The sequence below is a fragment of the Chiloscyllium plagiosum genome, unplaced genomic scaffold (assembly GCF_037043375.1).
Source record: "Chiloscyllium plagiosum isolate Xiang-an unplaced genomic scaffold, Cpla_swu_hap1 HiC_scaffold_3, whole genome shotgun sequence".
NCBI lineage: Eukaryota > Metazoa > Chordata > Chondrichthyes > Orectolobiformes > Hemiscylliidae > Chiloscyllium > Chiloscyllium plagiosum.
In genome coordinates, this window is record NW_028270141.1 from 59720422 (window position 1) to 59744101 (window position 23680).

Consider the following 23680-nt stretch of genomic DNA (forward strand, 5'->3'; position numbering starts at 1 on the left):
TTACCTCAAATGATATTTCGTCAAAGTAAAGCCTGTCACACATATCATAATCTGTACTGACAGTTTCAGGATTATAATTCACCATTATGGTCTTGTAGCCCATCTGTATGGAATGAAGCACGAGTTTGTTAAAAGGCATTTCAGCTTTCAAGAACATAAGCAAACCATGCTACACTTCTGGTCAATCAAACGTTGAATTTATACCTAGAGATTTGGGAAGGCACTGTGTATAATTTTGCACTTTACTCAAATCTAAGTAATAAACGTATAAATTTTAAAAATCACCAAAGTCATGAGTCATCAATATGCTGTTTACAATAACAAGACAGCAATCAACTGATATTTCAAAATTATGTTTAGATTAAACTTGTGTTTTTACACTATGGCTCATACATATTCTAAACTTGTCATCAGTAGATAACAGCCAGGAGGCAGGCTTACCAGTATATTCATTTCAGTGTATAAACCAGTGCTTGAAAAGTTGACCTATCTGGTAGGTCTGCAAATTGAACACATCCTAATCACTTGTCATTAAGTCCAGTAACAATATGTTGGTAACTACAAGCCCAGGTACAGGGAGTGCTCAAGCATGTACTCACCTCCAACAACCTCTGCTCTTAAAAAGTTACCAGTTTTAAAATCAACAAATGCTGGTGTACATTCTTGTGGCAGTGAGTAAGGTATTTATTGGACAGATTACAGACGACATTATAAACCGAAGCTACATTTCACAATTATTCCTTTAAAAGGTCATATCAAATATGCTAAGAAAGCAATTTAAGACTAACCTTGCGTAACTGTTGGATACATCCAACAGCACACCAATCAAACTCCACGCTGCTCCCTATTCTGTAAACTCCAGAACCGATCACCATCACATGAGGTGTAGTAAAGTCAAGATCATGTCCTTCACCATTATATGTCAAATAAAGATAGTTGGTTTGAGCAGGCCATTCAGCTGCTACAGTATCAATCTGTTTCACCACAGGAAGGATGTTCCACTCCTGTCTCAATCGCCTCACTGCGAGCTCAGTACTGAAGGAAAAACAACCAAAGCAGTTTGTAGGTCACCAGCCTTAGATACAAAGAATTTGAACATATATTTACCCAAGAAGCAAGGGGAATTCTTTAGGATTTTTCCAACTCCATATCTTTCCCCTCACCCCCACCAACCCAACTCAAGAGGGCAACAAAATCAAGTGTTCAAATCACAACCTCATTTAGTGCTTTTCAACATAAATCAAAGAATAGGATCATAGAATCCCTACAGTGTGGAATCAGGCCCTTCAGCCCAACCAGACCACACTGACCCTCTGAAGAATAACCCACCCAGAACCATTTTCCTACATTTAACCCCAGACTAATGCACCCAACCTACACGTTCCTGAACACTGGACAATTTAGCACGGCCAATTCGCCCAACATGCACAAATCTAAACTTCTACTGGCAACAGAGAGTTACTGATCAGCGAGGAAGGATTTAAAAAGAGAGTTAAGAAGAGCAAAGAGAGGACACGAGCAGTCTTTAGCAAATAGAATAAAGGAGAACCCTAAAGCTTTCAATAGGTATGTGAGGAATAAAAGGATGATTAGGGTAGGAATAGGGTCAGTCAAAGACAGAAGTAGGAAGTTGAGTGTGGACTCTGTGGAGATCGGAGAGGTGTTAAATGAACATTTCTCATTGGTTTCCATTCAGGAAAAGGAGAATATTGTAGAGGAGAAGAATGAGATATGAGATATTAGACTAGAAAGGATCGAGGTTGGTTACGAACAGGTGTTAAAAATTCTAGAAGGAGTGAAAGCAGACAAGGCCCCTGGGCCGGATGGAATTTATCAGAGGATTCTCTGGGAAGCTAGGGAGGAGATAACAGAGCCTTTGGCTTTGATATTTGAGTCATCATTGTCTACAGGTTTAGTACCAGAGAACTGGAGGATTGCAAATGTTGTGCCCTTGTTGGGCAGTAGAGGTGACCCAGGTAATTATAGACCAGTGAGCCTTACTTCTGTTGTAGGAAAGGTTTTGGAAAGGATTATAAGAAATAAGATGTAGAATCATCTAGCAAGCAACAATTTGAATTCAGATAGACAACATGATTTCGTCACGGCAGGTCGTGGCTCATAAACATCATTGTGTTTTTTGAGAAGGTGACCAAGCATGTAGATGAGGGTAGGGCAGTTGACATGACGTACATGGACTTCAGTAAAGCCTTTGACAAGTTTCCACATGGTAGGCTGTTGGAGAAAATGCAGAGGCACGGAATTGAGGGTGATTCAGCAGCTTGGATTAGAAACTGGCTTTCTGAAAGAAGGCAGCAAGTGGTGGTTGATGGAAAATATTCAACCTGAAGTCCGGTTACTAGTGGTGTGCCACAAGGATCTGTTTTGGGACCACTGCTGTTTGTCATTTTTATAAATGACTTAGACGCAGGCATAGGTGAATGGATTAGTAAATTTGCAGACGACACTAAAATCGGTGGAGTAGTGGACAGTGTGGAGGAATATTACAGGTTGCAGGGGGACTTGGACAAACTGCAGAATTAGGCTGAGAGGTGGCAAATGAAATTCAATGCAGGTAAATGTGAGGTGATGCACTTTGGGAAGAATAAAAGGAAAGCTGAGTACTGGGTCAATGGAAAGATTCTTGGTAGTGTGGGTGTGCAGAGGGATCTTGGAGTCCATGTACATAGATCCCTGAAAGTTGCCACCCAGGTGGATAGTGCTGTTAAGAAGGCATACGGTGTGTTAGGTTTCATTCGTAGAGAGATTGAGTTCCGGAACCGCAAGATCATGCTGCAACTATACAAAACACTAGTGCAGCCACACGTGGAATATTGTGTACAGTTCTGGTCCCCATATTTTGGGAAGGATGTGGAAGCATTGGAAAAGGTTCAGAGGAGATTTACCAGGATGTTGCCTGGTCTGGAGGTAAGGTCTTATGAGGAAAGGCTGAGAGACTTGAACCTGTTCTCATAGGCAAGAAGAGGGCTAAGAGGGGATTTGATAGAGACATACAAGATGATCAGAGGATTGATTAGATAGGGTAGACAGTGAAAGTCTTTTTCCTAAGATGATGACGTCAGTGTGTACGAGGGGACATAAATCTATCACCCCTCAATTTGTAGTTAAGACAGATGTCAAGAGGCAGGTTCTTTACGCAGAGAGTGGTAAGGGCGTGGAATGCCCTACCTGCTAATATAATCAACTCAGCCACATTAGGGAGATTTAAACATGGATGAATTTGGGATAGTGGAGGGGGACGAGCTGAGAATAGTTCACAGGTCGGTGCAACATCGAGGGCCAAAGGACCTGTTCTGCGCTGTATTGTTCTACGTTCTAAATATGGTACAGGCTGTAACAAAAGTACATGAAAGTGAAAAATCAAATCTGTAAGCACAAGCTTAACAAATAGTAACCCAATAATCAAAAACTGCTTATTTTTTTCAAAATGTGTCTGCACCAATTTGCCTTGATTTTCTAGAGATAAAAATATACCAAAATATAAAAGGAACTGGAAGGGACAACAAAGAAAAGTGTGCTGACAGTCCAGTAATATTAGACTTGTGTGGAAATGAAAAATCAAATTGAAACGATTAACATCTTAGTCAAACGCAATTGCTTTTAGACCATTTCTTTTGGAAAACAATTTGCACTATACAGTCATTGTGAATTGTCCATCTGGTTTACCTCTGTATGGCCATTGCAATCTGTTTATCAGAGAAACCAAGACGCTTCGCTTGCAGGAGATCATGACAAGGCATTTCATCCTTTGTGTACAACTCCAGCTTCAGTGAATATTCAACAATGTTTTTCATCTTGTAAAGAAACCACTTGTCAATTCTGGTCAACTCATATAGACGTTCAATTTCATAGCCTGCCCTCAAGGCAGCAGCAAGGACAAAGATCCTCTTATCCGTTGGAGTTTTAAGTTCCTAAAAAAAATTATTCAATAAGGTGGTATATTATCAAAAGCTAATTCAAAATTGAAATTAGAAGGAATGTGCAACATAAATATTTACCCTGGACCTTTCACAGGAATATATTAAACTAAGAAAATTGTGAAACTGTATGTGTGAATTAGCACAATACAACACACAAGGCAAAAACTGGTAGAATGAGCTATTGGCCCGCCATCAACAAGAGTGATATTAGCTCTTATGACTCCCATCACAATGCAAGATTGTGATCATAATCAGTATTGCTGGAAAGAAACAAGACAAAGTATTACATTTAGGTGGTCTTTATTTACTTAACACAGACATAGAATTGCCCAAGACAGTGGGAAAACATTATTTCCCAGTACTGACTGGAGATGGAGGTTTTATGTTGGCCTCAAAGGCTGTACTAGTTGGGAAAAGTTCACCTCTATATCACGATGCAGCATTCTTGACTAGGTATTTAAGAACAAAAAAGTGTTAGATTTCAGGTAGCTGACTTTATTTTGACGGTGGCCACTTCAGGTTATATATCAGAATAATGGAAGAAAACTTGCTATTTATTCCAAAGAGATCAGGACTCGGAATACAAAATTATTTCTCCCCCCAAATATGCATGCTATAATGTTCAAGGAAGCCAATTAAATGGTTATTTCTTTCTTAAATTTAATGTCACAATTGACAGAGACAGACACATGATTTCAATATGACAGTCCAAATCAACCAATTCAAGAAATTAAGCAATTTCAAAGATTAAAAAGCTTAAATCATTTCAATATTTATTCTGAAAGTGCAATGTTATTGCAGGAAATCAGATTATTTGTAATTATTTCACTATACCGGGTCAAACTGTGAATACAAGCAGGCAATTTATGGCAATACGTCTATCTTCACAGATGGCAGAAAAACCTCACTAACATCCAACTTGGAAAGAAGCAAAAAGATTATGTGACTCTATTTATTGCAATGGCCAAATGATATGCAAATGGTCGATAACTCCAACAAGTGATGTTTTGTCTATCTCTTAAGTCTCAAGCTTTCCAGCTTTCTGAATCTCCACGAGAATCAACATTTTCCCACACATCCTTTTTTGTTAGTAACTTCAATATCATTAGAGTACAGAAATTGTATTCAACTTCTGGTTTAAGGATACAAATTAAAGACTAAATAGGAATCAGAAACTACCAAAAGCTTGAAATTTTTTTTCTTTTTGAATGATTTACATAGCAATATGCTATTTCTTTCAACTGCTGCCCATGCACAAAGAAAGTCTTCACAATCATTAGGATTTATTTTTTGGAGGATGCTAAACCTTCATGGCCTTTAAAGCAACAGATGTGAAATGATCTCCAACATACCTCATCAGTAGCCAGCTTCAAGGTATGATCAAATCCAACACAATTTTCATCTACCATTCTCAGTGCTTTCTGAAAAGCTTCTTCAAAATTACGACCAATAGCCATCACTTCTCCTTTTTGAAACAGATTACATAAAATGAATAATAGTTCTGAAGAAGGGCACACAATCATCAATGTTGGCTGGTGAAAACTACAAGCCCAATATTTTGTTTTTCATTATCATCACACTTAAAATTGACCAATGGATTGTACATTATGAAAACTTTTAGAATTAACTTAGGTAAATATTTATACACAATAAAACATTCATATAAATGATAAAACATACTTATAACATGTGGCCAAACCATAGATGCTGCTGAGGACATACTTACCAACACTCTTCATGGAACTTCCAATTTTGGTGCTTACACGCAAGAACTTGCTCAGATCCCAACGGGGTACCTTCACAACACAATAGTCCAGGCTGGGCTCGAAGTTTGCAGTTGTTGAATTTGTCACAGAATTTCTGCGTTAGATACAATCAAAAATTCAAAAAGCTAATTGTCTTCATGCAAGTCACATTGCTTTTTAAATGTTTGCTTTCTAAATGTTTGCTTTCTTTAAAGCAGAAAGAGAATAGAAATAGAAGGACATGGCAACGAGTCACAACTTCACTAAAAGACCTGAAAGAATATTGCAATATCATAACATATTTGATATCCGTTCTGGCATTCCAGGCAGAAAAGATACATCACTCATATGTCTTGGCTAACATTTAAAATAACAATAGTTACACAGTCTGCTGAACAAGCTTGGAACAGAGTGGACTGTGGGACTGTGGGAAATTTAGGGAATAGGAAGTTGGAAACGGTGTAGCAAGTGTGTGTCAATCTGAAAAAGGATCCTCTGTTCAATGATAGGGGTTAAGGGAGTTAGGAGCATGTGTTAAGAAAACTGGCACTCAGCTTTTACAGGGCAGAGGGTGGTTGGCCAAACAACAAAAATAACCTCATGTCAACAGGTGCAGAGACAACTTTGGATTGGAAACAAAAGCCTCAAGTTCAGAGGTAGGTGAGTTAGAGCGAGTCAGCAAAGTGGTGAAATTGAAACAATTGATGTCACATCAATAATTCCCAATGATAAAAATCTTAGCAGAGGTCAAATGGCAAGCAAGGGTCAACTGTATCTGGCCAAAAGAAATAGGGTTGGGTGAAGGTGGTAGAAGAATCGTTCAATATCTTGCTCTGTGCGAACTTTGAAATATTAACTTGCAGTAGGCAGACAATATACCAAATTGCTTTTAAAGTAAACAATTAACAAATTTTTTAAAAAATAGTCTACATTTGAAACATGATCAAGGTTATTATTTCTTTTGTGCACCCCGTGCAGCAAAAGTAAACTAATTCTTAACAAATTAGAACAAAGAACAATCAAAAACAAATGCAGCACAAGAACAAGCCCTTCAGTCCTCCAAGGCTGCACCAACACATTTCGCCAAATTAGTTCACAATTTCATAATAATTAACATACAGGAGCCTTTCACCATGACATGTCCCCAATAAAAAAATGCAGAAATTTAGATCAATACACTACGCTAAATTGTGATACTGTTGTATAGCACAGGCCACTTGAAAAATGAACTTTGTATGGGCAATATTAGACTGCCATGTATTGATATATAAACTCATTGGAAAAAGGTTACGACTATCAAAACATCTCATACGGAAACACTGAAGAGTTCTTGTGCACAGACGCTTCTTGACCTACAGGGTACTTATAATATTTTCAGTACATATTTTAAATTTCTTGCAACTGTTGTATTTTACTTTTGAAGGAATAGATCTCTCTTAGCCCATTTGACAAGACCTACATTACAGAGAATTGCAGGTCAATATTCTGCAGCCTGAAAACACCAATATATTCATGGATAAGACACTTTAGTTGTAAAGCAAAAAATTACCTTAGGACAGGCAAGGGGATGCCCAAGGCTAGTTTAGCTGCAACATAAGCCAATGGATAACCAGTTGCTTTACTGGCCAAAGCTGAACTTCTAGAAAGACGAGCATTCACCTCAATGATAAAATACTAGAAAAGAGAAGTAATGCAAAAATTATGCTGGAGTACTACTACAATGCAATGCTTTTAAACATGAAAATGGAAGCCAGGTTAGTAAACATTCAGAAATTCGGCAATGGCAGTGCTATAGTGGTAATGTGACTGGTCTAACAATCTAAAATTCCGATTTAAATATAGAATTATTAAAATCTGGAATTAAAAGCTTGCCTCAATAATCATGAAACTATCAATTGCCAGAAAAACTCACCTGGTTCACTAAGGAAGGAAATCTGCCATCCTTACCTGATCTGCTCCATGTGACTCCAAACCCACTGCAATCTAGCAATCCATTCAGTTCAGCGACAGTTAGGGAGGGCAACAAATATTGGCTTTGCCAGTAATGCCCACATCAAAAAAAAAACAAAAAAACGGACCAAGCAAATAAGCCACATAACTCCTTTAGGTCTTTAAAATGAAATGAAATTTGGGTAATTCCTACTTACTAATGTATCATTTACCAAATACAGATGAATTACCATTTGAAATTAAATCTTTGTTTAAGTAACAAATAATATCCAAAACATGTGATTTAATTTTAACTACAAAACATACCGTGCAATTGCATCTGTGTGTGTGCAAATTATTTAACTTATTTCTTTCTGGAAAATAAATATCAGTACCATAACAGTTAAAATGACCACTGTAGAATGGGAAGAGGATGGGGTGACAAACAAGCCTGACTTTTGTGACCCTCAACAGATTTAAAACTGTGTTTCTAATATAATGTTACTATCAGCAAGAATGTTGCAAAAGGAGGTAAACTGCCATTAAACCCCAACATGCTTTGAAATCTACTGCACTGCTTTCCTTTTATGTACTTAATCAGTACTACCAGCTGCAGAATATGTGTAAAAAATATTGTTTAACTTATGGCCCACTGAATTATCTTTGCTTTCAGGCGACCACTGTAAGTTTTATTTAAACTATTAAAATGTACAAAAAGTTCACTGGTCACTTCCAATCAATAAACTTTATAGTCTGAAAATATTAATGATGTGGTGGTGTCAGTGTTCGACTGGGGTGGACAGGGTTAGAAGTCAGATGATATCAAGTTGTAGACCAACAGGTGTATTTGGAATCCCTTTTTCGTTCAAAAATATATATAATTTTAGTTCATAAAAAACACTTCATTGTATATAGACATGGACACAAAAGCAGTTTGGTTCTGCACAGTTGTAAATCAAGTAGACAAAATGTTGTGATTTGACGATCCACAAACCTCTCTGACACATAGAATACTAATGTTTACATATATTTGAGACTAGGAGGGTCCGATAATTGAACGGATCCCCATTTAACTTCAGCAAGAAGGCCTCAGGTTTTTTCCTTACTGTTCCTTGGTGGCAGCTGCCTCAAAGCTTTAGCGAGTCCTTCAGCATGTAGTTCTGGATCTTGGAACGTGTTAGTTTGCACCACTCAGTCGGGGCCAACTCAGTGTTCTGGAAGGCAAACAAGGTTCAGGCAGACCAAAGAGCGCCTTTCACAGAACTGATGGCACTTCAGATGCAGCTGATGTCTGTGCCCTGGGGAGACAGGCTGCAGGGCACAATCATGTGCCACAGAGCTGCTTGGGACAAATCTCAACAAAAACCACTGTTTGTGTCTCCAGATGTCCATTGCAAAGGCACATTCCAGAAGGAGATATTTGACAGTCTGAACCCCTTCACAACCTTTTCAAGGGCAGCATGTAGTGGCGCAGGCTGATCGGACATGCATGAAGGATCTCATAGGTAGTGCCCATCTCACCACCAGCCAAGCAATGTCTTGGTGCTTGTTCAGATGATGAGGCATTCTGCTCAGAAAACCATGCACCCTGTCCTTTTCCCTCAGGATTTTGAGGACACTACAAGCTGACCACTTTCTGTTGGATTCGTGGTCAAAGGTGCTTTTCTATACAAATTTCTCTCCAAAAGGACAGGTGATACAGAATAGTCCAACTACTTGGAGCATTCCGCGGTAGAGAGGGCAGCACTGTCATTCGCAACACCAGGGACAGGTAGAACCTCAGTACAGAGACACTTGGTGTTTGTGTACAGAGGATCTACACAGCTTGATGCAGGTGGCCATCAGGATCAGGACAGAATTAGGTACATTTTCCCCTCCCTTATCCAGAGTTTTATACATGGAGTCCTGCAAACACAGTCTATCCAGGTTCACAGATAAAATGAAAGATGGGACGGGTGACTGAAACAGCACAGTTTTGGGGAGGAATGGGCCAGACCTGTGCTACATACAACAGAGAGACCTGCAATGGAGAGGGAGCGGTGCTTCCAAAAGACCAGTTTCTGCTTTCCTTTGGCAATGCACTCCTCCCAAGATTTTGTGCACTCCACTAGCCCTTTGAACCATATCCCCAGCACCTTTAGGTAACCTGTCCTGACGGAGAAGGGGATGAAGGATCAATCAGCTCAGCTGAATAACAAGCAAAGGAATGGCCTATAATCCGATTAAATGAGGCAGAGATATAATTGCAAGTAAAGGGATGACCGATAATCCAATTAAATGAGGCAGAGAGATAATTGCAACCTAACTCTTAATTGTTTTGTAATTATCTCTCTGCCTTATTTACATTAGATTGTAGGTCATCCCTTTACTTGTTATTCAGCTGTTGACACTTGGCTCATATTGTCTGACACTCTTGACCATGTGAGATATTGTGTTATAGGTTATCTTTATTAACGCACTCACCAGCTCCTGTTAATTCATTCATAACCCTTTACTAACCTGTTATTTACTATAACATGGTTTTATTCATTAAAGTGCAGTTCTCTAGTATATTTTACTATCCAAATGTAAAACACCCCTTTCAAACCCATTACTGCATTTTCACACCTTATCAACCCTTGCTACAAGCAGTGTTTACCTCGGAATAAAGGTAGCATACAGAATAATACCATCCCCATCAAGACTCCACAAAACAGGAACACGACTGGGACTGGGAACGGGATGGAAGGTACTCACAATGGCAAGTGGAAAACAAATCTCACAAGCCAGCTATAGTATTCAGTTTTACATCCTTTTATTAAGCGCAGGTACAATTTGTAACTTATTTAGAGCATATAGGCATAGTATTTTACTAACATTTACTAACTTAAAAGTCAAAAGGACTAACACCTCTTGATATGCAAACAGACTGGACAGACACTCTTAATCCCATTAGAAGGAACAACCAGCCATCTCCTGTATCCCAAGAGAGAATCACCTCAAACCTTTGTGTACTATAGACAAAAACTGTAACACCATAGCAAGAACTGTGTATAAAGGGGCTCTTGTGAGGACAATATTTTGGGATTCTTGCTGCATAAAAAAGGGTATTTTTGCCGCTCATTGATTCCAGTTGGTATTTGAACACGATCCCACAAACACCTACACAGGCCTATTACTCGGCCTATCTACCCTCCATTCACACAACTTACATGATCATTTGATCTCTCTGCCTATAAATTCTGTATCTACGTACTTCTCTCACTTCACCTGACAAAGGAGCAATGCTCCAAAAGCATGTGATTTCAAATAAACCTGCTGGGACTATAAATCTGGTGTTCTCTGACTTCTGACCTTGAATATATGAAGGTCTAAAGTTACTGGAAAGTAAATTCTAGTTACATGATAAAGTAGCAGGGACAAATTAAGTTGAGGTAATGAAGGAGGATCAACCCGTACCAGAACTGGATAACCCAGGCATTCTGCTGCACTTTGTGCCTAATAAATTGAAGGTAATAAGTTGAGGTAATGAAGGAGGTAATCCAGGAGGATCAACAGCACATACCTGTTCAGACTCAGGGTTCAGGGCATACTGAATATTACACTCCCCAACAACACCCAAGTGCCGTATCACTTTGATTGCCGTAGTTCTTAGCAGGTTATATTCCTTATCGTTTAGAGTTTGACTTGGTGCAACAACTACAGATTCCCCTGTGTGGATTCCTAATGGATCGACATTTTCCATATTGCAAACCTATAGACATAAAAACACACCACTTAGTAACACTTACAGTGCAAAAACAAACAAAATAACCATTAACTGACAGAGGCTTCAAATCCTTTATACTTACTGTGATACAATTATCATAGGCGTCTCTGACAATTTCATATTCTATTTCCTTCCAGCCTTTCAAAGACTTATCGATCAGAATTTGAGAAGTATGTGCAAATGTCTGTGTCACTAAGGTCACCAACTCCTCTTTGTTCTGAGCAAATCCTGAGCCCAGGCCACCCAAAGCAAAGGCAGCCCGTACCAGAACTGGATAACCCAGGCGTTCTGCTGCACTTTGTGCCTAATAAATTGAAGAGTTGAAATTTTACTCTGGTATCTAATACTCAAACATGCGAAAAGGTTATTATATGGATCATACGACAGTATATTTAACTTGCGAGTATAAATGCTAAAATGTTGACAAAATGTGCAATTCAAACTATCCAGGAGTCACACTGCTGCATATTTTATGGGACTCACAAAAATGTTGCTGCAATGTTGAGGAATATTCAGGTTCACTACAAATGGTATACAATAGTTGAGACAGGGTTATAAAGAAACTCAGGATGTTTACCTGATCTAAAGAGAAGGCAGCTTCACTGGGGACAACATATTCATTAATTTGTGCCATTTTCTCCACAAATATTTTGCGATCTTCTGTCATCTCAATGGAAGAAACTGGAGTGCCCAAAACTCTGACATTATATTTTTCTAAAACTCCTCTTTTTTGAAGCTCTACTCCACAATTTAATGCAGTCTGTCCACCAAATGTCAGGAGGATTCCATCTGGCCGTTCATTCATAATAACCTGAAAATCCAAAATATTGTATCTCTGAATTTACATATAATGCATGGACTGAGAGACTTAGTTACATTTACAATCATTAATTGCAGTTACACTACATAAACCGCTATTTTGTGTTTTTCTTTGTGGCAACATCTTTCCTCTGAAAAGTCCTTGGGTCAGCACTTATGCATGAAACCCTCTTGAGTCGTGCCACCAATACATACCAAAATCTCATGAATCAGCCAAAAATAACTTTTAGCATACTTAGCAAGCCTTACCTCAAAAAGCACAGTATCTTGCAATGATCTTGATTAGTGACAGGTTACTTTGCTCAGGCATTCTCAATATAAATAGGAAAAAATAGGAATTCTTATATTAGCAGTGAAAGTTGTTATACCTGTGTGACATATTCTGGGGTAATAGGCAGAAAATAGACTTTGTCTGCGAGTCCTTTAGATGTCTGTACTGTTGCAATATTTGGATTAATAAGCACTGATTGAACATTCTCCTCTTTCAGAGCTTTAATAGCCTGTAACAGAATCACCATTTAGATAGGCTGCAGAAGATCAAAACACACAAACAAATGATATCAAAATAATTTTGAGACAAGGTTAACCAAATCTAAATCAGAAGGACAAATGAAGTAGCATAACAAAGCTCAAATCACAAACCACAATAAAGTGACCAACTCTCAGAAATATTTCATGAATCCTTGAAAACAACTTAAACCTTTAACTAGCGAATACAAAGTAAACAGTCTGCTGATATTTACTGTTATCTGAATTGTTTGCAGTTGGTTGAATGCCACATTCAAAAATTAACAATTTGCTCTCGATTTATTTTTCAACTCACCTGAGAACCAGAATAATCAAACTCCCCAGCTTGACCAATAGATAATCCACCTGACCCGAGAATGAGGACTTTGCGAGGCTGTATTCTTCCGGATGGGATTTTACACAGATCAGTTCCACTTTTGTAGGAATAAAAAGAAGTCATCCTTTCCTTAACTAAAAGACAAAATATTTTTAAACACGCATCGTTATTGTGTCTGTCGGTCAGTCACTCTGCGCAACCATCCATGTTTAGAAGAAAGAAAAGTCGAAAGTACTTCAGCCACTATAATTGTTCTTAAAAACTACAGATATTCAAAATCACATCAATATTAGAAAATAAATTCCATATTGAAACAGCCCTAATAAGACTGAAAAATAGGTTTAAAAACCTTAATGGAAAAATGAAATACTGGGCATTCTTAGCAGTTTTGGAAGTACTTGTGGAAAGAGAATACAGCGCCACAGCATTTTGATCTCTCAAAAGAACATTGACATGAAACAGACTCCTTCCCTCCCCACAGATTTTGCCTAATAGTGCAATTTAGAAATTTGCAGTTTTAATCCAGACTGCCTGCATCTACAGTATTTTATTTTACTGTTAAATTCCACAGACTCATGGTGAAATAAATGGAAACTTAATGCAAACTGTCAAGTGCTAGATTTTAGGAACAAGAATAAAGACACAATAAACCTAAATTATACAATTTCAAAACGTGGGAGGATACATGCACACAAACCATTGAACTAGTCAGAGCAATTTAAATTATGTTCTTGACTGTGCTGACAAAGAAAAATGATACACAATCAAGGAGGCAGCTCTAAAAATCATTGCTAAAGCACTGGTTAGGTCTCAGTTGGTATGTGATGCTCAATGTAAGGCACTACACGTTTTAGGAAAGTTGCCCAGATCTTAGACAAGGTGCATAAGAAAATTACAATGGCACAAGTAATCTGGCGAGACTAGAGAAGTTCAAGTTAACTTTCTCTGTTTTAAATAGAACAAATGGACATTGGATGTAGGTGTTCAAAATCACAAGGAAGTCGGACAGTTTCTTCTTATTTACATTATTTTAAAAATCAAAAATCATACAACACCAGATTATAGTACAACAGGTTTATTTAGAAGTACTAGCTTTCAGAATGCTGCTCCTTTGTCAGGTAGCTGGTGGGGCTGGATCATAAGACAGAACTTATAGCACAAGATCACAGTGTCATGCAACCATTGCTGTTAAATCTTTCATCTTTTAGAACAGGTTGCAGACTTTGATTCATTAATATGTAAAACCCAGAACTTCTTTCAAATCACATTCCCGAAATAGCTTCAGGCTTTAGGGGGTAAAAAGTTACATCTCAGCTAAGACAGTGTATTGTAGGTGTGAACTTAAGAGTCTATCTGTGCCCCAATCTCGAGTCAGACTGCCTCTATTTCCAAGGTAGGGTTTTATTATATCACATGGATTAACTGCCTGCAGATTGTGCGTTTTTTGAGCAAAACAGTAGATATCTGCAAAAACAATTCTACAAATACAAATTCAACCCATTGACAAGTGTGTGTGTATGTTTGGTAGATTGCGTGCGTGAGTGTGACAGAGTATAAGCCTGTGAGTGATTGAGCGCGCGACAGACAGAGACAGAGAGCCAGAGAGAATGTGCGAGCATGTGCAAGAGATAGAGTAGTGGGGTCACCTATAGTGTGACATGAACCCAAGGTTCTGGTTAAGGCCACCCACATGGGTACAGAATTTAGCTATCAGCCTCTGTTTGGCCACTCTGCGTTGTCGCGTATTCCGAAATCTGCCATGGAGGATGGTCAGCTGAGGATCCAAGTCAGGGATTTTCTATCTGCTCAAGTGTTCCCCGAATGAGAGAGAATATGCCGGTTTAGCAATTGTTGCGCAGTGCCCATTCACCCACTGTCATAGCATCTGCTTGGTTGCCAATGTACCATGTCTCTGGGCATCCTTGGCACAAGTGAGGACTGCAGATGTTGGAGATCAAAGTTGAGAATGTGGTGCTGGAAAAGCACAGGTCCGGCAGCATTCGAGGAGCAGGAGAGTCGACAGTCAATTGCAGACAGCAATTGATTAGGAATACAGTGAAAATCACAAAATATTCTACATAATGAACACTAAATTTTATTAAGCTCACAGCAAAAACATTTTAAACAACTCAGTGACAATGAAAAATGCTACAACTTCCCTTCATGCAACACCATTTGTGAACTGAACACATTTGTTATGATATAACCACAGATCAAAAGTTGTTTCAATTTACATCTTTTTATTACCTTTTTATTTATGCACCTTTTTTTTGGGGGGGGGGAAATATTTTAAATAAGCAAAGTTTATTTTGAATAAGACCTAAAATATGCAGAAATTCAAGTCTTTCAACATCTCACAAATGGTCAAAATAAAAGTTAGTTCAGTACTGGGAAGCTGAAAATGTGTTGCTGGAAAAGCGCAGCAGGTCAGGCAGCATCCAAGGAACAGGAGAATCGACGTTTCGGGCATAAGCCCTTCTTCAGGAAGCCCTTCTTTCTCCTCAGTACTAGGGAGTCAATTACTTCAGTTGGCCAGTTGACATGACTAAATGATTCAAAACATTGTATTTAAGGCTTTTTACATGACACCTTAAACATAATCTTTCAAAATGCAGAGAAAAAAGGTTTAGATCATGAATACATCAGCCAATTAGATATCTTAGATACCTTTCAACCAATATGATGTCAAGAATTCTTAAGAGAAGAAGAAATACCAGACACAATATTTTATAAAGTTTGAATATGCATTAACTTTCATTTCAATTTTGGATCTATTGAAATCTGTAAAATGCATGACATCCAGCTCATATCAAAGTTCTTACCAGTTTTTTCCAAATTAACTCCCTGCTTCACATCCTGCACGCAATCCAAAAAGATATCAAAAAGATTCTCAAGATCTGTTGGTCCTGCCATATGTTCTGGGTGAAACTGGACACTGGACATATTCAAAAGAAATTAGAATAATAAAAGCACAAATTATTTAGTTGCTTGGAATTCTGCATATCTAGCCACAAATCAACAAACCATTTCAAAAATTTTCAGAGACTTAAATGCAATGACCCAAATAAGAAAACTGATGAGTTGATGAGTACCAATCTAAGACTGCCAAAACAGCAGGTAAGACTCCAAAGGTCCATCACCTTGTCCTAGATAATTCTAAATTCTTCAAGGTGACTTTGTCGAACTTCAGAATCCAATATCCAACTTCTAAAATTTTAATTGAACTTTAGAGACAGACAGCAAAGATGTGGAAAGACCTCATTGTCGGAAAAGGTGGTCGAGGCAAAAACCATCAGCCCACTTAAAAATACTTGGATTATAAATCTGAAGTGTCTTAACCTCCAGAACACGCACACTGAATGGCCTTCTCCTGTGGCATAAATCTATGATTCTGAGTGCAGCCAAGAAAGACAGACGTGGACAATAAGAATGAGATCCCATAACAGAAGCAAAACAGTGATTGTGAAATCTTAATTTTAGGTTTCCAAAAAAAAAGGGAATGTGATAAACGTTTAGGAAGGAAAAATATTGTAGACATATGAGGAAAGTGAAATAATCAAAATTCTCTCTCAAAAATTCTAATGAACTGAATTTTTTCTGAATTATCTCGGGGGCATTTTACTACATCACAGAAATGCATGGTGCTACTGCTGCAGTGACCGTAAAATAAGAAAAAAGTTCATTTTGCTTTCCAAAGCACTCACCTGAATAATGGTTTAGTATTGTGAACTATTCCTTCATTAGACTGGTCATTAGCATTGGTGAACAAAACAGACCAATCCTTTGGAAGAGAACTCGGTTCAACAGCAAATCCATGATTCTGTGAAGTGATAAAGCAACGCTGTGTATCTTCATGAATACAAGGCTGGTTATGTCCACGGTTTCCATACCTTACCAGAAATAAAAGCAAAAAAATTTTTCCTAGAAAGATGTTTAACATTCAAAAGAATCTATAAATCCTAGTACCAAAAGAGATAATGCTGGAAAATCTCAGCAGGTCTGGCAGCATCTGTAAGGAGAGAAGATTTCAAAATATTAATTCTAAAATGATATACCATTGACTACACTGGACAGCTCCAAGAAAAAAAGCTGAAATTTAGTCTATAGTGTGCTAGGAAAAGAAACATCAATTCCCAAACACAGCAACCCAACTTAATTTGGAATAAAATGACAACTAAAAATGGTTTATTAAGAATTGTGTTGCAATACAACTGGTTTTACAAGAGTAAGTTAGTTAAATTGCTTTACTTTGCAAAGTTACATTTAATTGTAGTCATTCCGAGAGAGAAATTAAGCACTTAAATGAAACTTCACAAAATACAATCAAATTTTAAGGGCTAAAAACAAACCTCCCATCTCTCTCATATTAAAAATTCTCAAAAACACCAATGCTCTGGGAAAACCAGACTGAAGTAAATTTTTTTTTTGCAGACAGAATGCCACTTGGAAATATCATGTAAATGAACTTCCTACTTTTATACATTGTTATCATCTTTGTCAGCCAAGTTATTATTTGATTAGATTAGATTACTTACAGTGTGGAAACAGGCCCTTCGACCCAACAAGTCCACACCGCCCCGCCGAAGCGCAACCCACCCATACCCCTAACCTAACACTACGGGCAATTTAGCACGGCCAATTCACCTGACCTGCACATCTTTGGACTGTGGGAGGAAACCGGAGCACCCAGAGGAAACCCACGCAGACATGGGGAGAACGTGCAAACTCCACACTGACAGTCGCCTGAGGCTGGAATTGAACCCGGGTCTCTGACGCTGTGAGGCAGCAGTGCAAACCACTGTGTCACCGTGCCACCCTAATTAAAATGGCAGACAAATCTGGGTAATCCAAAAAGGGCTGCCATGTCTTATAAAAATTCAGTTTTTTGGTGCACCACACTTGAGAAAGTCCAGGGGTATATGTTCCACAATTAGCTTATGCCAACTCGTCAGGCTCGGGGAATTTTCAGACACATCTTCAACTGCAAGGCCTGGGTCTTATTATCGATCAAAATCTCTCTCACATTTTCACAAATATCTTTGTGTCAGAGGACATCTCAACTCCTACCTCTCTCCCCCAGACCTCACACAGTCACTCAATGTCATCCGAGGAACCACCCCCCCCCAACAGATGATAAAGAGTACTAACTGACAGAGTGTTCTTGGCATGAAGCACCCACTTCTCTGTATCGGATCTGTATGGAGTCAGTCAAAAGCGTAGTTCTTTTTTTAAGTAAGATGACTAATCTGGAAAAATTGAAAAAAGGCCTTTGCTAGATAATCCATACTTGCAGCTTATTTGGTCTAAGGAGATCATTGTTTCACCCTCAAATAAGTCACCCAAACAGGAAACTCCTCGAGCTGCCCAGTGTTTAAACCTGGGGTCCATTATCCCTGGCTGGAACCCCGGCATACCAACTATAGGGGTAAGAAAAAGTTTTAGATATATTACCCTCACTCCACATTTTGACAGTATTAATAATTATTGGATTACGACAGTATTCCGCTACTGTCCTCATTTTATCTAAGAACAACAGGCTAATAAAAGGACACTTTGCCTGGGAGGCCTCAATATCGAACCATACTGACACCGGGTCCTCACAAACCCAGCCATAGAGATGTACAGCATGGAAACAGACCCTTCAGTCCAACCTGTCCATACTGACCAGGTATCCCAACCCAATCTAGTCCCCCCTCACAGCACCCTGCCCAAATCCCTCCAAGTCCTTCCTAATCATATACCCATCCAAATGCCAGTCACTCATAAAAGATAAAAAGGAGCTTAGTTGATATCTTTTAATATCTGGGAGGTCCACTACCCCCAGCCCTTGCAGCAATTGCAATTTGATGAACTTAATAAGGGGCCACTTGTGGTGCCAGATAAGGCAGCTAAACCAGCCATTAAGTCTCCGAAAGGTTTGCCTGGGAAAAGCCAAAGTAAGCATTCGCATAGGGTATAGCGAATGAGGAAGGACATTCATTTTAATAAGGGCTACTCGACCAAACCAGGATGTTGGAAGGGCCTCTCGTCTTTATAGATCTTGTTCAATCTCGTTAAGCAAGCGGACAAAATTAGCCTTATAAAACTGGTCAAAGACAGGAAGAACAAAAATACCTGAAGAAAATCCCCCTGTGACCACTTAAAGGGAGAACATGACTCCCTTCAATGTCAAATAATTCCCAAGACCCCCCCTATAGGCATAGCCTCTGATTTTGAAAAATTAAATCTTGTAGCCCGAAAAGGAGCCGAATAAATTAATACATTGTATCAAATGGGGTACAGAAACTACTGGGTTCAACAAAAAGATAAGAGCATCATCAGCATATAATGCGATCTTCCGTGCCTTTGATCCTACTTCTGGGGCAGCTATGTTAGATTCCTTATGGATAGCTTCTGCCAGCGGTTCAACCACGAGCGTAAAAAGTAGAGTTGAGAGGGGACAACCTTGCTCACTTCCCCTACAGATACTAAAATTACTGGATTTTACATCATTGGTGAGAACTGCAGCCAGAGGATCACTATAAAGGACCTCCTACCCATCTAATAAAGACTTCACCTACACCAAACCGTTCTAGGATATAAAAAAGATATGAGGAGAAAGTGAGGACTGCAGATGCTGGAGATCAGAGCTGAAAATGTGTTGCTGGAAAAGCGCAGCAGGTCAGGCAGCATCCAAGGAACAGGAGAATCGACGTTTCGGGCATTCCTGAAGAAGGGCTTATGCCCGAAACGTCGATTCTCCTGTTCCTTGGATGCTGCCTGACCTGCTGCGCTTTTCCAGCAACACATTTTCAGCTATAAAAAGGATATGACCATTCAACCCAACCAAAGAGATCACTAATCCCTGAACCGATTATTGCTGACACGCTTGGACCTTATTAAGTAACCTTCTAACACTGTTGGAGGATCTGCGGCCCTCGATAAAACCCATCTGGTTCTCTTTGGCAATGAAGGCAATGGTGTTTCCAGCCATAATGCAAGAATCGTGGACAAAATTTTAAAATCAGAATTTAGAAGTGAGCTGGGCCTATGAGAAGCACAATCCTTTGGGGTCTTCGCTTCAAGGATGAGAGATACACTAGTCTCTCTCAAGGATGACGGGAGGCAATCATGACTGTTTGAGTAATTGTACATGTCCAACATTGGCACTAACAATATATTTATAAATTCTTTGTAGAATTCACTGGGAAGACCATCAGGGCCGGGCGCCTTTCCACTCTGAAGCTGCATCATCGCCTCCTGTACTTCCTGATAAAGGAGCATTAAGGAGACCCGCCTGTCCAGAGATCACACCTGGAAGATCCAAGTTCTATATATTAAAAAAGGACTCCACCTTAGCCCATGTGCCCTCACAGCATTCTGACTGGTATAATTTGGAGTAAAATCTCTGAAATGCAGCATTGATCTTTCTGGAATCACAAAGAATTCCCATTCCCTGACTGAGGTAATAGATTGGGGAGGGCGTTATTTTTCCTAACCAGATATTTGCCTGGCCTATCACTATGCTCAAACAACCTTTGTTTCGCAAAAGAAAAAGATGTTTCTTCCTCGCTGTCTGAGAGAGCATGGAATTCAAGATGGACCAAAGAACTCTGACCCACTGCAACTTAGCCTATCAAAATATGTAGTCTCTGCTACCTTCAGTCGTGCCTCAAGCAGACGCTGCTGCTCTCCCTTCGGTCACTTCCGACTGGCAGAATAAGAGATAATTATCACCCGAGCACAAGCCTTAGCAGTCTCCCAGAGAATAGACGGGTTACTGGCGTATCCGAACTGATAGCCAAGAAACTCATTAGACTCATTAGAGAAATACTCAATGAACTTACTGTCCTTGAGAATAAAGGGATCCATTTGCCAGTTACATTGCCCTTAATCTTGACCACTAAGTGTCTGCATGATCGGAAATGGTAATATTCCCAATTGTGCAGGACCTCATCGAATCCAAAAAAACGTGGGCACGAGGAAAAGATCAATCCTAGTACGGCACTTGTGCAGATTAGAAAAAAAAAACGTGAGGACCCTCCCCGGAAGATGGAGACACCTCCAAACATCCACCATAAATCAATTAATTGCTTAGATTGCAGAGAAAGATTTTGGGGGGCCTTTGGGCATTCTATCCACCGTGGGATCCATAAGACAGTTAAAATCTCCCCCTAAAATATGTCATGACGCAAGGACGCAATCAATTTGGAGAATGCATCCATCATAAATTTAAGGGGGTGCATCGGGGACAACAAACACTCAAAATACCATACCCTTTACCATATATCGAGGCTTTAAGAATTACAAACCAACCATACTCTTCTTTGATATGATCTAGTAACTTAAATGGGAGATTCTTCCAAAGTATAGCCATGCCCCTGCTCATCATGTTGAAGGACAAAACAACACCCGATTAAATCCACCCTGCTGTAATTTCAGATGTTCCTTATCATCAAGGTGAGTTTCCTGCAATAAAGCAATATCAACTCTCTCCTTTTTAAGACTCTAAAGTATCTTTTTCCTCTTGACCGGTGAGTGACTCCCTTCAATGTTCCAAGTACACCATTTGAGAACACAATTAGCCGTGACCCTCTACAACAACCTTTGAACTCCCGAGAAGAAGAATTCGACTTGCAGATCACTGACTATAAAATGGAAAAAGACTCATGGAGCCTAAAAACTGCACACACTAAAACTACAACACCTAAAAAGACTAACAGAACTTTCAAAAACTACATCTACAAAAAAATACCAAACTAAACCAAAGACAAAACACAAAAGGCACTTAATGGGGGACTTGATCCCCTACCCACATGGGCCATTTACACATCCCACATACATCTCCAAAACTCCTTCCAGCTTGAGCCGCACCTCAAACTCCAGCAAAAGAAAGAAATGAAAGTGATATTAACAAAGTTTAAAAAGTGAGCACTCTATCCATCCCCAACGATACTTTAACCCAAATTAACTTCTGAAAAAATCCAACAAAAGCTTTTCTTTAAGAAAACAAGTAGAAAAGAAACCATTATTATCCATATCCTTTAGATGGTCCAGTCTATTTTTTAAAAAAGTGTCCAAAAAGCTTCTTGCTTTTTCCGAAGAATCATATGAATGTACAAACCCACCATGAGTAAAACAAAGCACCACTGGGTACCTTACAGAATACTGAAAACAGAGGTCCCTGAGTTTTCTATTAACTTAAAAGGACTTTCTTTTACTGATCATGGCTGCAAAAAAAATTAAGAGAAGAACATTATCCTGGATCCTTTGTAAATCAAGGCCTGTAGATCCTTCCTCTGCATCCTGGAAGCTTCCATAACTCTCTGCTTGTCCCTGTAGCATTGGAATCGCACGAGGACCAGGTGGGAACGCTGGTCTGAACCGGGCCTGTGCGCTGCAACCTGGTGAGCTCTGTTGGCCTTCATCCTACACGTCTAAGCCTCCCAACCAAGAAAGCGCAGAAGCCAATCTTCAATAAAATCTTACTTCCACCTTCCACTTCCTCCAACAACCTGATGACCTGGTTATTCTTTCTCCTACCTCTGTCTGAGAGGTCGACAACCTGCTTAGTTAAGGCCTGGACCTGTTTCTCGAGGGCTTGGATCCACTCAGTCGAGGACTTGATCACAGTTTCCGATGCTGTGGTCCGCTGTTCGACCTCCTCCATTTGCTTTCTGAGCCCTTCTAGCTCCTCCTCTTGCAGCATGGACGAAATCGGTTCCAGTCTAATGCGACTCTCCTCAATCGACACTGCGATCATTTCCTGGAGCTTCATGAACTCTGCAGCTAAGGTCTGTTGGGTAAGTAATTCCAACTAAGTTGCAAAGGAGGCTGTAGCTGCGGTCACAGTTGCCATCGCGGGTGTGCCTGATGCTGCCGGCAAACGTTCCACGTGTTACGACTTAGTCAAACTGTTACCTTTGTCATCTTCACTTATCAAAATAAGATTTATAAATGATTCTATAACTGTTTAACTATCAAAACTTTCCGAAATAACTTCGGCAGGAAGGGCAAAAGCACCACTTCGACTGAGTTGTGGTACACAGCTCGGCAGAGCAGACCTTTCAGATCGCCGCCATCCAGATCCCTCCAGTATCATTTCTTTAATTTTACATTGAATAATGTATGTATTCAAAATTTACTTTTGCCTTCTTGAAGTCCTTCTCAACTACATTTCAGAACCTAATTAATTTACTTTGCCTGATTAGTTTCACTGAACTGTGAAGAGTTTTAATTTTCAAAATAAATAGCAAGAGGATTGAAGACATATAAATAAATCAAAAAGCATCTATTCAGATACAGAGTTCCAATCGTTTAAATCCTATGTTTGAAGTCACTGGGCAAAAACATAACTATTAACAGCACCATTGCCAGCTTCAAAGTTGCAGTTTCAGTACTCTTGGCAGAATCTCATTGCACTCAGTGTAAGAATATATATAAGTAGCATCTCATTAAGGTGCGCACTGAATACAATAAGTCAAGGCAGGCTGCACTTCTGCGAAGCAGTAACAGCTTTAATGAGCAAAAAACGTGATATCATTTGCAGATAGTTGCACTTCATAGTGAAGCTACAAAATAGTTGGTTATTTTATTACTATTGAGGACATATTAGTTTTGAATAATCTAGAATTTAATTTACACCAGAGAAGATATTTCTTGTCCAATACATCAAACA

At 39.2% G+C, this 23680-nt stretch overlaps 1 protein-coding gene across 1 annotated transcript in view; it reads right to left on the reverse strand.

The window, feature by feature from the left end:
* The window catches only part of cad (carbamoyl-phosphate synthetase 2, aspartate transcarbamylase, and dihydroorotase), a 113342-nt gene that overhangs the window by 66618 nt on the left and 23044 nt on the right, over positions 1-23680 (reverse strand). The window contains exons 2-16 of the mRNA XM_087976623.1: positions 22546-22798; positions 18311-18440; positions 16728-16913; positions 15846-15958; positions 13003-13157; positions 12548-12679; positions 11938-12171; positions 11443-11664; positions 11157-11345; positions 7233-7357; positions 5665-5798; positions 5291-5403; positions 3685-3929; positions 789-1035; positions 5-103 (exon numbers count right to left, since the gene is read on the reverse strand). Of these exons, the coding sequence (XP_087832749.1) occupies positions 5-103; positions 789-1035; positions 3685-3929; positions 5291-5403; positions 5665-5798; positions 7233-7357; positions 11157-11345; positions 11443-11664; positions 11938-12171; positions 12548-12679; positions 13003-13157; positions 15846-15958; positions 16728-16913; positions 18311-18440; positions 22546-22798 (2577 nt within the window). The remainder of the gene's footprint in view (positions 1-4; positions 104-788; positions 1036-3684; positions 3930-5290; positions 5404-5664; positions 5799-7232; positions 7358-11156; positions 11346-11442; positions 11665-11937; positions 12172-12547; positions 12680-13002; positions 13158-15845; positions 15959-16727; positions 16914-18310; positions 18441-22545; positions 22799-23680) is intronic.